Here is a 12,067-nt window from a genome sequence, read left to right on the forward strand (position 1 = left end):
CTTTGTAGACCAGGCTGGCCTCGAACTAAGAAATCCGCCTGCCTCTGCCTCCCGAGTGCTGGGATTAAAGGCGTGCGCCACCACGCCCGGCAAGGCAACTCTTATAAAGGACAGCATTTAATTGGGGCTGGCTTACAGGTTCAGAGGTTCAGCCCATTATCATCAAGGCAGGAACATGGCAGCATCCAGGCAGACATGGTGCAGGAGAAGCTGAGAGTTCTACATCTTCATCTGAAGGCTGCTAGAAGAATGCTGGCTTCCAGGCAGCTAGGACTAGGGTATTAAATTAAACCCACACCCTTAGTGACACACCTACTCCAACTAGGCCACTTCTAATAGTGCCACTCCCTGGCCCAAGCATATACAAACCATCACAGCTTCCATGTGTCAGCTCTGGACTGTGTTTCCCCATACCTTAGAGTTCATTTATCCCACTCAAAAAATTCCATGAGATCGTCTTCTCCCTCCCTTTACAGTTTGGAAGCAGACTCAGATGAGTGAAGTTGTTCAAAATCGTCAGGGATATGCTGCCACTTGAGCTAGCCCGGTCTCTGCTGAGGTTCCTTCTACAGTGTGCCAAGCAGCTCCCACCTTTTAGATACGCATGTAAAAGTACTTATGCGACAGGAGTGTTGTGTGGAACTGGAAAGCAGATGGTGACACCTCCAGCCTTGGGGAAGGGGAGCCCAGTGCCCCTGGCCTAATCATGTTCAAGTTTCCGGGCCAGACTTCAGAAGCAGAGCCTCCTGATCGCCCTCCTGTCGGCCTCCTCATCCCTCACCCCACGACACCTTAAGTCTGATAGAGCATGTCAGTATTCAGGGGCCAACTTAATATCTATTTATTTTTGCATTTAGGGAGCTAAGAAGATTCATTTGGGTGAAGATTTAAAGGGCATTCTTTCAGAAGCACCGGGAAAGTGTGTGCCTTATGCTGTCATTGAAGGTGCGTTGGCTTGGTTAGTGTGTGGGGCAGCAGCTGCCTCATTCCAGGAGCCCATAAGGACCATCTTGGCTGACATAAACACTCTCCCTTTTTAACATATTTGTTTGTTTTATCTTGTGTGGGGGAGGGCAGCGTGAAGGTGCCACTCCACACTGGTGGAGGTCAAAGGACAACTTGGGGACTTGGCTCTCTTTCCACCTTCTTGTAGGTAGGTTTTCCAGGGTTCAGGTCATCAGGCTTAGTGGCACTTGACCTGCCCGCCCTCCTAAGAGCCTTTTGATGGTGCTGGGGCAAGGTGACCAAAGCACTGTGGACTTGTGATTGTTTTAGAGAGACTCAGTGTGGTATAAGGTAGTTTAGGGCCCAGTAATGTGGCTCATGTGAAGGACTTACGTCAGGCCCTTTGCAGTGTGCTCTCTAAGCGTGCCTTGCAGTGACACGGATGTTGTTGTGTTGACTAATTAGTGGAGCTCAACACATGGGAGATCTTAAAGAGAGGCCAGAGTGTCCTTCAGAGGTGCCATAATTGCTTTCTCTACAGGAGCTGTGCGGTCTGTTAAAGAAACACTCAACAGCCAGTTCGTGGAAAACTGCAAGGGGGTGATCCAGCGGCTGTCGCTTCAGGAGCATAAGATGGTGTGGAACCGAACTACCCACCTTTGGTGCGTGTCCTCTGGCTTCTACACCACTTCACTCGGTCTGTTCTGGGCCTAGGACTGGGCTTGCTGAGTCTGGCTTCTTGCGGATCGTGTTCAGAGCTGCCTCTCCATGTCCTAGTACTGCTGTATGCGCTGTGCACTTCTGTTAGAGCCCAGGAGGCAGCCATTACAGCACAGGCTCCTAAGCCCACTCCCTGATTACAGAACCTGGTTTTTAGAAGGGACCCGGAATATGTTGATTCTTAGCACAGTTAAGTTATAGAACTTAGTCACACGGATTTGCTTAAATATTTGTGTGCCAGCACATGAAGTGAGCCATTTTCCTGTCTGTTCTTAGCAGGTTTTGTCTTGGGCACTTCTGTGATGGTGACACAAGGGCGTAAACACTAAAGGTGACCTCTGTTGCTCCCCAGTGTCCACTGAGACTTGAGCTTAATTTAAAGTGGCCTCTCCTCGCTGTGGCCTCAGTGCTATAGAACTCACCGTGGAGTCTGTATGTGTGCCCACATGTAGGTGACCCCATTTTGGGAGTCAGGTGCTTGCTCCTCTCTTGTTCATCTTTAATCCTTGCATTTTTTAGGAATGACTATTCCAAGATCATTCACCAGAGGACTAACACTGTGCCCTTTGACCTCGTGCCCCACGAGGACGGCGTGGCTGTGTCCGTGCGAGTGCTGAAGCCCCTGGATTCAGTGGATCTGGGCCTAGAGACCGTGTACGAGAAATTCCACCCCTCTGTGCAGTCCTTCACCGATGCCATCGGCCACTACATCAGTGGCGAGAGGCCCAAAGGCATCCAGGAGACAGAGGAGATGCTGAAGGTGGGAGCCACCCTCACGGGGATCGGTGAACTGGTCCTGGATAACAACTCTGTCCGCCTGCAGCCCCCCAAGCAAGGCATGCAGTACTATCTGAGCAGCCAGGACTTCGACAGCCTGCTGCACAGGCAGGAGTCTAGTGTCCGGCTCTGGAAAGTTCTGGTCCTGGTGTTCGGCTTTGCTACCTGTGCCACCCTCTTCTTCATCCTGAGGAAGCAGTACCTTCAGCGGCAGGAGCGCCTGCGCCAGCAGCAGCTCCAGGAAGAGTTCCTTGAACACGAGGCCCAGCTGCTGAGCCAAGCCTCACCTGAGGACAGGGAGAGTCTGAAGAGCGCCTGCGTTGTGTGTCTGAGCAACTTCAAGTCCTGTGTCTTCCTTGAGTGTGGGCATGTGTGTTCCTGCCGCCAGTGTTACCTTGCCTTGCCAGAGCCCAAGAGGTGCCCGATCTGTCGGCGGGAGATCACCAGGGTGATACCCTTGTATAACAGCTAGGGGTCTTGTGGTCACACTGCAAGTGACCTTTGTCAGGGTCTGTCTGAGGCCTTTGGTGGGGTGGCTGTACCTTCTCGTATGATGGAGGGGCACCGGTGAGCCTCACAGCTCCAACAGCTGGATGTGGCTTTTGAACCTGGACCTGGTGGGGTCCTTGGTGAGGGCCCCTTCTCGGGAGCTAGATCCATGTGTATGACTGAATAAGACCAGCTCATTGTCCAGGCTCCAAGGCCAGTCCTCTCCGACTCTTGCTCCCTGGGGGTAGGGGTGGGTGTGGGAGGGGTGAGACGGCTTGGGAAGAAGGCTGAGCTTTGAGGGCCTTACAGTATGGCCTCTTGGGAGATGCCCAGATGCCTCCTTTTGCTTCTGCTCAGGTGGGCAGTCTGTCTCTCTCTCTCTCTCTCTCTCTCTCTCTCTCTCTCTCTCTCTCTCTCTCCCTCTATTTCCCTTGCTTTCTGAGTAATGTTTGCACATGTGTGAAGACGACAAGAAGTGAGGTTAGCCATTTGCATGAGTGGGGCACAGGTCAGCAGGAGGACAGGAGACTTTTCTAGGTGTTTCTAGGTTCGCAGGCAGCCTGGGTGTTTTCTTTTGACCCAGGGAGGGCACCAGAGCTGAGGATGGGGGCTCCTTCTTCTGCCTGGCTTCCCAGGGTGCTCTGGCTTTCCACAGAGAGTGAAGGTGGCTGCCGTCCTGGCCTCTAGCCTTTGTAACTTCTTTGCTTGCTTTTGCCAAAGAAAGGGACCCACCTCACTGTCCCCAGCACCCCCTCTCCCTCACCCACCCCTGACTTGTGGGTACAAGAGTCTGTCAGGTCATCCAAACAGCTCTTTTCTTCCTTGGCCTCCTGTGTGAGGGGAAGGGCTTCTTCCTGGCGCTGCCTGACACAAGTGTGTGCCGTGTCCGAGTGAGCCGCACAGATTAGACAGCCTGCAGCACGTGTGTGCATGGTGCTTGCTTCACTAAAGTGACGTGGCTGAGGCTTCCCTGGGTAGGAGTTAAAGCTACCCACCACAGGGTGAAGATGGATCTCAGAGACCTCTGCTTTCCTCTTGAGCTCCTCAAAATGGGGTCCAGTTCATGGTTGTCGAAGCCCCATGCTCACCAGGCCCACAGTGGGACTGTAGTGTGCCCTGAGGACTTCCCTAGATAGCTGGCCTCAGGTGCCACCTGGCCTTGCTTATGTAGTTGTCTGACAAAATGTGTCTTGTTTGGAACACTGGAGAAGCTGAGGTGGCGTAGGTCAAGAGGATATTAATATTCAGCGCTGTGTGCCCGGTATTGTCCCAGTTGCTATCATAAGCTGGGCCTGGTGGCAAGCCAGTCTTGTGAGTTTGAGGCTAGCCCAGGCTACATAGTGAAACCCTATCTCAGAACAGCTGGGGCTGGAGTGGTGGCTCAGTGGTAAGGACCAACCCTGAGCCTGGGCTCCCAGCCGTCGAGCTCTAGTTCCTGGGCTTGCCACGCCCTCTCTGAGGGTACCAGACTGCATGCTGTGCAGACATGTGCAGGTAAAACATGCATGCACACAAAACTAAAAGCCTGGAAAAGAAAAACCCTGCATTTGCAAAGGGAGTCACTCAGCACCGTCAGAAGCCCTTCCCCTTCCCCGGCCTTTCTGTAAGGGCAGGGCCCCGTGGGGCTTGGGGAGTGATTTGGGAGCCCACCTCTGCCAGGATCAGGAACAATCTCATCAAAGGGGTTAGGAGAAAGGGCCTATTTGTCCCACCCAGTGCACTCTGCAGGTGCCTCCCACCATGGGATACAGGAGCAGAAGAGTCTCCTGGTCATCAGAAGTGGCTGTGTCTCTGTGATAGGGTAGGTTCCTGCTTGAGCCTAGCAGCTCCTTCCTTCCTTCTGCTTTACAAGTCTCACTTCCAGGAGGCCTCGGAGGCCTCGTGGAGGCCCCAACAACCTAAACCAATATGTGGGATCTGGATTGGGTTGGAGGTGCTTAGGGGATCAGAGCTAGGAAGGGAGCTGTCAGTGGGGCTGGGTGTCATGAGTACCTGTCATTCTCAGCCCCTTTAGTCCCCAGCTGACAGGGCTGGGTGGGAGTCGTTCTGAACAACTGCTGTCGGCTTGGAATACCTGTGCAGGCACCATACACGCTAAGGCTTCAATACCTGTGCAGGCACCATGTACACTAAGACTTCAGTCCCCCCCCCCCATTGGTATTGGTTCCCCTAGTTTATTTCCGGTACTTGAACTCAGCCTAACTATAAAGCCTTTGCTGGGAGCACTTGAGACCTGGGAACCCAGTAAGAGAAGTTGACTACACGCAGTCCTGCCTTGTGTCCATGGTCCTGGGTTCCAGGGCCTTCATGGAGACTGATCTATAGATGTCTCAGCACTTACGAACAATAATGTAGAGTCTGCGGAGTTCCTCACCTGTCTTCCTGTACACACAAAGTCATCTCTAGATTATTCTAATGCAGGGTAGGTCCCAGGTGCCTGGGTGCGAGGGTGGCTGCTGCTTGGGGAGTAGGAAAATAAATGTGTACCTGCTCAGTTGGGTTTCTTTCATGAGTACTTTAGATTGTGGCTGGATACACTCGCAGGCGCAGAGCCCATGGAGTAAGAGAGCCCTCTCTATCATAAGCATTTTTACCAGGCAGTCAGCACTCCTTCCACCAGTCAGCCCCTCCCGGCACACCCTGGTGGTGGACGGGCTGGACGGTGGTGGGCTTTAGAATCCCAATTCATTCAGAAGTCTAGTGGAACACCTAAACCGTCAACAAAACCAGGAAAAAGTAGGCCAAACTCAGATGGCCTTCAGCAGCTTGATCCAAAGTCACGGAAAGGCCGCCTGGGCCATCCACGTCCCTGGTGCTGGGGAACCCTGCAGGGCAGGAGGGTGGTCCATGGAGTTCAGTGTCACAGAAGGGCGTTTGTCCATCAAACATTATACATTTTGTGCCTGCAGATGTAAAATGAGCGACTTCCAGCTCTGACCTAAAAGTGTTTCATTGCAAGCCACTGTTTATCAAGGACTGGCAGGGACAGGAGATACAGTTCTTTGATTCATTGGCCACCACATAAGGACATTTTTCTTAGTCTGTTTTCTGTTCTTACAGCAAGAAATTTGAAGCTGGGTAATTCATGAAGAACAGAGGTGGATTTCTAGTAATTGTAGAGATTGGGGAGCCCAGAAGCATGGCAACTCCTCAAGAATCTTTATCCTGTGTGGTAAGAGCAGAGAGCATCACGTGTCCCGGGAGGGGGAGAGAGGTGTAGGCATTTGAATAACTAGCTTACCACCCCCATCCCCCACAGTGGCCTTATTAAATTTATGGCCTCATATTTTGACAGTTGCCACCTCTTCATCCTGTGACAGTGGCACCAAGATATCAATGTGGGTTTGGGAGAGAACATTTAAGCTATACTGGGGTGCTGAAGAGATGGCTCAGAGGCTAAGAGCACTGGCAAGTCTTCCAGAGGTACTGAGTTCAATTCCTAGCACCCACACCATAGCCCTCAGCCGTCTCTAACTCCAGTTTCAGGGGAGCTGAGGTCCTCTCTGCATCCGAGGACACCATGTATACATGATACATATGTAAAACGTCTCCACACACAATAATACCCCCCCTACACACACACACACACACTACAGTAGTTCATGCTTTTTCTGGCTGGAACAGATTCTTTGACCATTAGCAGCAAACATCCAGGAGCAAAACAGCATATCATTGTGAAAGGCGAGTCTGGAGTGATCCATTTAAATAACTCCTGTCCCTCCTCTGCGTAAGCCCTTCTCAAGTTCCCTGTCATCCACAGGCTCAAGGCCCCCTTATGGGGCATAGGAAGCCATCTCTCCAAGTCCCTCTCCCTGACGGAATTTCTGAGCCACTTCTCTTAACCACACAGCTGCTCCCTGGCCTCGCTCATGCTGCCTCAGACCCTGGAGCCCCTGTCCATCCTCACTCCTCCCTACTGTCTGTTCACCCTGGGGACTCTGCTCTGAGCATCTTCTTCATACCCGCCTGTATCCTACACTGGGCTGGGTTAGGTGTCCTTCATCTAAGGTCTCAAGATCAGTAGCATGATCTTACATTGTCACTAAGAGATGGCCTTATACAGTACGTGATGGTCTCCTCCGTTCCTCACCTGGGAGTAAGCCGGGTTTCCCCTTGGTTATATTCTGAGGCAGGGCCATGGAGCAAAGGTATGACTTGAATTCTTGATCTTGCCTGAGCCTCCCAAGAGCTAGGAATACACCATGTCTGCCTTTACCACCATTCTTAAATAAAAGGAAACCATGACCCAGAGAGGTGGGCTGTCTCACTAGGTAGACGGGGATCGGTAGGACTGAACTGAGCTCCAGTACTCCAGTGTCCGAGCTCTTAGCTGTGGATGCTGTATTGGTTACTGTTCTTGCTGTAACCAAATGCTGAGCAGAAAACAACTTGAAAGAGGAACAAGTTATTCTCAGTTTACAGAGAAACTGTCCAGCATAGTGGAGCAGGCCAGGCGGCTTGCTCACAAATCAGGAAGCGGAAAAAAATGAACACTTAGCTTCGTTCTCCATGGGATGGTACCTCCCGGTTCAGGGAGGGTTGGTCCTCTTTAGAAATGATCTCCCAGACTCACTCAGGGATGCATTTCCTAGGCAATTCTAAATCCAGAGAAATTGACAATGAAGATTAGCTCAACCCCTGTCAACCAGACACTGTACATGTATGGCTTTAAATGAACATTCTACCCCTCGTGACATCTCAATGCCAAATGTGTAGAACTAATTTCTAAGAGTTCCCGAAGTCTTAACAGTACCAACATTGTTCAGAAGTCCAAGTTCGAAGTCTCTTCTAAGATTCTTCAAGCATGAGCCCCTATAAAATAATCACATTCCATCTTTCTGATACACGACCACACAGAATCAGTGTGGGAGGGAATGGAGTCACAAGGAAAGCCAAACCAAAGCCTGCAGGACAGGCAGCCGGACACCCGACCCTGGAGCCCAGCTCCAGCATCTGTGACTGATGGCATCATCAAAGGGCTTGAACAGCTGTGTCTCTCCAGCTCTGCCACCTGCAGCATCAGTCTTTCTGTTTGGCCTATGGTCCTGGCATCTCCAGCATCCTGGGGTCTCCTCTGCTGTTAGACTTTACCTTTATGCTCTCACACGATAGCTTCTCAGGGTCCTCCACCAAATACACTGGCTGGATTCACTTGCTTTCTGGAACTTTGCTGCAAGCCTCTCTGGCTCTGTACCTCCTCACTTGTACATTTGCATGTCTATACAGCACCCCACTGACAACCCTGTGAGGTTTTGTGGCCTGCTGGAGATGCACTTCTGACCTCTTGTGCCCTAGCTGCACGGCCTCTCTGCTTTGCAGCTGACCCAAGGGTGGGTTGGGGAACACCCCCACAGCTGCTAAGAAACCCCCTCAGCTGCATTCCTGTCCAATCTGCAAATGACTGGTTCACATTTTCAGTCGGAGTCTTTAATGGGTAGAGTCTTGTTCACAGGGCTCTTTCTCTATCCTCCCAGGGCAGAGTGTGGGGCTTCTAATCTTGATGGTTTATTTGCTTTCTCTGCAGACTCACCCAATTGATGGCCCATTTCCTTTATCTGTCCGTTCTCTCACTGCAGATCTGACAGCAGTGAGCAGTAACCCCAGCACAGACTGAATACAACTGTTTTGAGATTTTCTCCACAAACGAGCTGATTACCTTTCATGTTATCTTCACTCGGGTTCTCAGGACATGGTCAGAATGAGTCAGGATGGGACATGGAAGGCCTCTGCCAAAGTTCCCAATGGACTTCTTGTTCCCCTCTGAAACCTCATGAGCTGAGTCTTTTTGTCTTGTCTTTTTTTCTCTCCAATCCTGCTCTTCCAGATTTCCATTGCTGTGGCCCCCTTAAGCTCCTTTCCTCGTATTCTAGGGCTTTTCTAGCCTGTAGACCCAGGCCCTTCCACTTACCTTCTGCAAACCAGTCCAGCGGCCCATGGACCACATGGCCTGGCCCATCACAGCAATGGTCCCTGCTCCTGGTATAGAGTTCCTGTATCAGTTGCCTTTCTTGTGGCCTTAACCAAATACCGGACAAAAGCAACTTAAAGGAGAAAACGTTTATTTTTGCTCACAGTTTTAGGGGAAACAGTCCACCATGGCGGGGCAGGAGAGATGGTGGGCAATTTGCTTACATCTGTGCAGAAGACAAAGAGAAACATGAGAGCTTGGCTTGCTTTTTCCCTTTCCCCTTTTTACTCGGTCCAAGAGCCCAGCCCATGGGACAGTGATACCAACACTCACGAGGGTCACAGACACACCCAGGCAGTAGATCACATCACCTCAGTGAGTAGCTCTCAACCCTTTGGGGGTTGAATGACTCTTTCATAGGGGTCTCCTAAGGCCATCTGAAAACACAGCAATTTACATAAGGATTCATAACAGTAGCAACATTGCAGTTATGAAGTAGCAAAGAAACTAATTTTATGGTTGGGGTCACTACGAAGGGAGGAACTGCATTAAAGGGTCGCAGCGTTATGCAGGCCGAGAACCCCGGCCCTAGGTGATTCTAAATCCAGGTAACAAAGATCAACCTCACACCTGTCCATGGACTGAAGGGAGGCTGCCTGGAGGAGCTGGCCTCTGGTCCACAAATGAGGGCAGCAACTTGGATGCTAAGTGATGGGAGGGGGTGGAGGCTCTTTTAGGGTCTGCGTACCAACAGGGGTGACTCATATAGGAAGGGCATCACGTGAAGTGACTCGCCCAGAGAGTTGAAGATTCTACACAAGCACACCAGGGCACCGTTATCAGACTATGGTAACTAAACAAACTTCCCAAACAGAGAGCTCAAAGATTCAAACTCTGGTTTTCTTTGATCCTGGATCCATTTTTTTTTTTTTTTTAAATAAAGACAAGGTCTTACTACACAGCGCAGAATGGCCTCGAACTCAGGCCCTTCCTGCCTCAGCCTCCAGAATGGTGCGCCTGACTGCCGTGTGATCTCCGTCCTGTGGTGGAACCTCTCTGACCTCCAGTTCTAACTTGAAAAGGAGCAGGTGGGATTCAAACACTCCAAAGCTCCATCCAGCTCAGCCATTTCGTGTGTCCACAAGATGGAGAGCGGAAGAGGTGCTTGGGGGCCCTTCTGTGGGCTGGGCATCTGGGAGCTGTGCCGCTTCGTTTTGGCCTAGCTGTACCACAGCCGCAGGATGGCGTTTGTGGAAAGCCGGGGTGCGCAGCACATTTCCTCTCTAATTAGATAGCGCTAACGTAACCATTTAGAATGAGATAAGTTTCCATCCGTGATGTCCCTAGCTGCTCCCCGAAGTGCTCATTAGTCACTTCCCTGCAGCTGCCTTATTGTGTTCCAGATGCCAGCCGGGGGACTTGGCATTTCCCTTCCCTGATTGGAGTGGGCAAAACTGAGCTGGGAACACAGGCAGGCATCGCAGGGAGGGGCTTTGCGGCTTCTGCTCTTCCTCCTCGTGCCTTCTGGCCCACCACCTCACTTTAGGGACCTCAAAGCAGCTACCTATTTTTCTGGGTTGAGACTGGCGCGTTGTGGCCACAGAAAAGCGCAACACGTTTATGAGGCCTTTAATGTGCCTGGCATCTGAGTGCCTGAGGGTACAAAGGGGTGCATATTCCTGCTCTTCAGAGCCTCCCCTCCTTAGCCAGGTGCTCCTCAGGAGGGCGCTTCAAGCTTGCTTGCAATATTTATTCATCCTCCTCTCTGCCACCCTTCCCCGGCTCTACTCCAAATGAGAAGCCTCCCATAGCGCAGTCTGATATGACCACCAGGCGGTGCTGTGCGCCCACAGTTGAGGACTTCCGGGGTCTTTGGAAGAGAAACAGGTTATGACCAGAGGCCTATGCAATTGTCTTGACTGGGAGGCCTGGGAAAAGGCCTCAGAGGTCTGAGAGAAGAATCTAGGGAGGACCCCAGGCTGCTAATCCCAGGACCACCTTGGCACACCCTGGTAAGGATGAAACTGAAATTCTAGAGTTTCCACCTTCCTTGCCCAGCTCACCAGGGCACTGGCTGAAAGTGTGAGACTTTGGACACTCTGCAAAGTGCTGGAAGGGGGGGAGGGGGTCCTCACATTACTCCCGCTGTGGTTTCCCAAGCGCTCACGTCTTTCAATGCGCTAGCCATCTTTCTCTTACTCAACTAGATATGCATAATGCATCAGATGTCTTAAAATATGCGCATGACTTCACGCAGGGGAGGGATGCTGGGGAAAAAAACCCTTATGACACAGATTTTAGCTTCTGATTATTCTCCGGGAGAGATTTTACTTCTCCCCATCCTGGCTCTTTGCCAGCTCTCACTCCCCTCTCTCCTGTCCTTACCCACTCCCCCTCCGCCCCCGCCCCCACCCCCAGCTGCCTCCTCCTTTGCCTCTAACTGCCCTTTCTCCTCTTCCTCCTATGCCCCGGCCCTTTTCATTATGACCCTTCCCGTCCCTCCTGATGGTTGGATTGGTCTTCTCCATTGACCGCTTTTTAGCTCTTTTTGATTTCTGTGGATCTTCCTCATCCTCTCGTCGTGTTTCGATCTAGCCCCGCCCCCTGGACCAAATAGCTTTCTGCACTCAACCACCCCTGCCCCAGGGCTGCCAGGCAGATCCTCCCTAATTCTGCATGGGCTGCCTGCCCTTCAGCCATCCACTCTGCCTGTTTGTTACACGGGAATTTCTGTCCATCTCTGCAGACCCCAAGGGCTAAGGGCGGAGGGATCCACTGCATGGAACTGTTGTTCCCTGTTTTGGTTTAAGGTACAGACTCCATCCGTACCTTGCCTGAGCCTCACTCTCTCATTTGATGTCTGAGAGGAACTCTGGTTCAGAGAGGGCAGTGCTGTCTCCAGGTTACACGGGGGCCGGGGAGTGGGGGGGGGGTGGTAATGGGGAGGAAGGGTATGGAGCTAGGGCTGGTCTCCTGGTTTGCCCCCACTAACTAGTGCTTCGAAAGCTCCCGAGTCTCTTCACAGGATGGCTTTCTCACCTGACAGAACTATGGGGCCATCCTGCTTTCTGTATGGAGACTGGGCTTAGCAGCTAGTGGGCGTGTCTCTCTTGCCAGGGTTGAGAGAGCTCTCTCTGTTCTGAGCTCAGATCCAGGGCTCGCCTTAGCTCATTCGTTCCTTGGCTTATGGGCTGGAAGTGCAAACTGGTTCAATGCTATGTTGTCCCA

The 12,067-nt window shown here is 51.8% G+C and overlaps 1 protein-coding gene across 1 annotated transcript in view; it reads left to right on the plus strand.

Annotated features, from left to right (window-relative positions):
* The window catches only part of Mul1 (mitochondrial E3 ubiquitin protein ligase 1), a 7,915-nt gene extending 2,490 nt beyond the window's left edge, over positions 1–5,425 (plus strand). Inside the window, exons 2-4 of the mRNA XM_021161092.2 lie at positions 858–945; positions 1,487–1,607; positions 2,185–5,425. Coding sequence (XP_021016751.1) covers positions 858–945; positions 1,487–1,607; positions 2,185–2,914 — 939 coding nt within the window. The 3' untranslated portion in view covers positions 2,915–5,425. The remainder of the gene's footprint in view (positions 1–857; positions 946–1,486; positions 1,608–2,184) is intronic.
* Positions 5,426–12,067: the final 6,642 nt, after the last annotated feature.

Source organism: Mus caroli, chromosome 4 (genome assembly GCF_900094665.2).
Source record: "Mus caroli chromosome 4, CAROLI_EIJ_v1.1, whole genome shotgun sequence".
Lineage (NCBI taxonomy): Eukaryota > Metazoa > Chordata > Mammalia > Rodentia > Muridae > Mus > Mus caroli.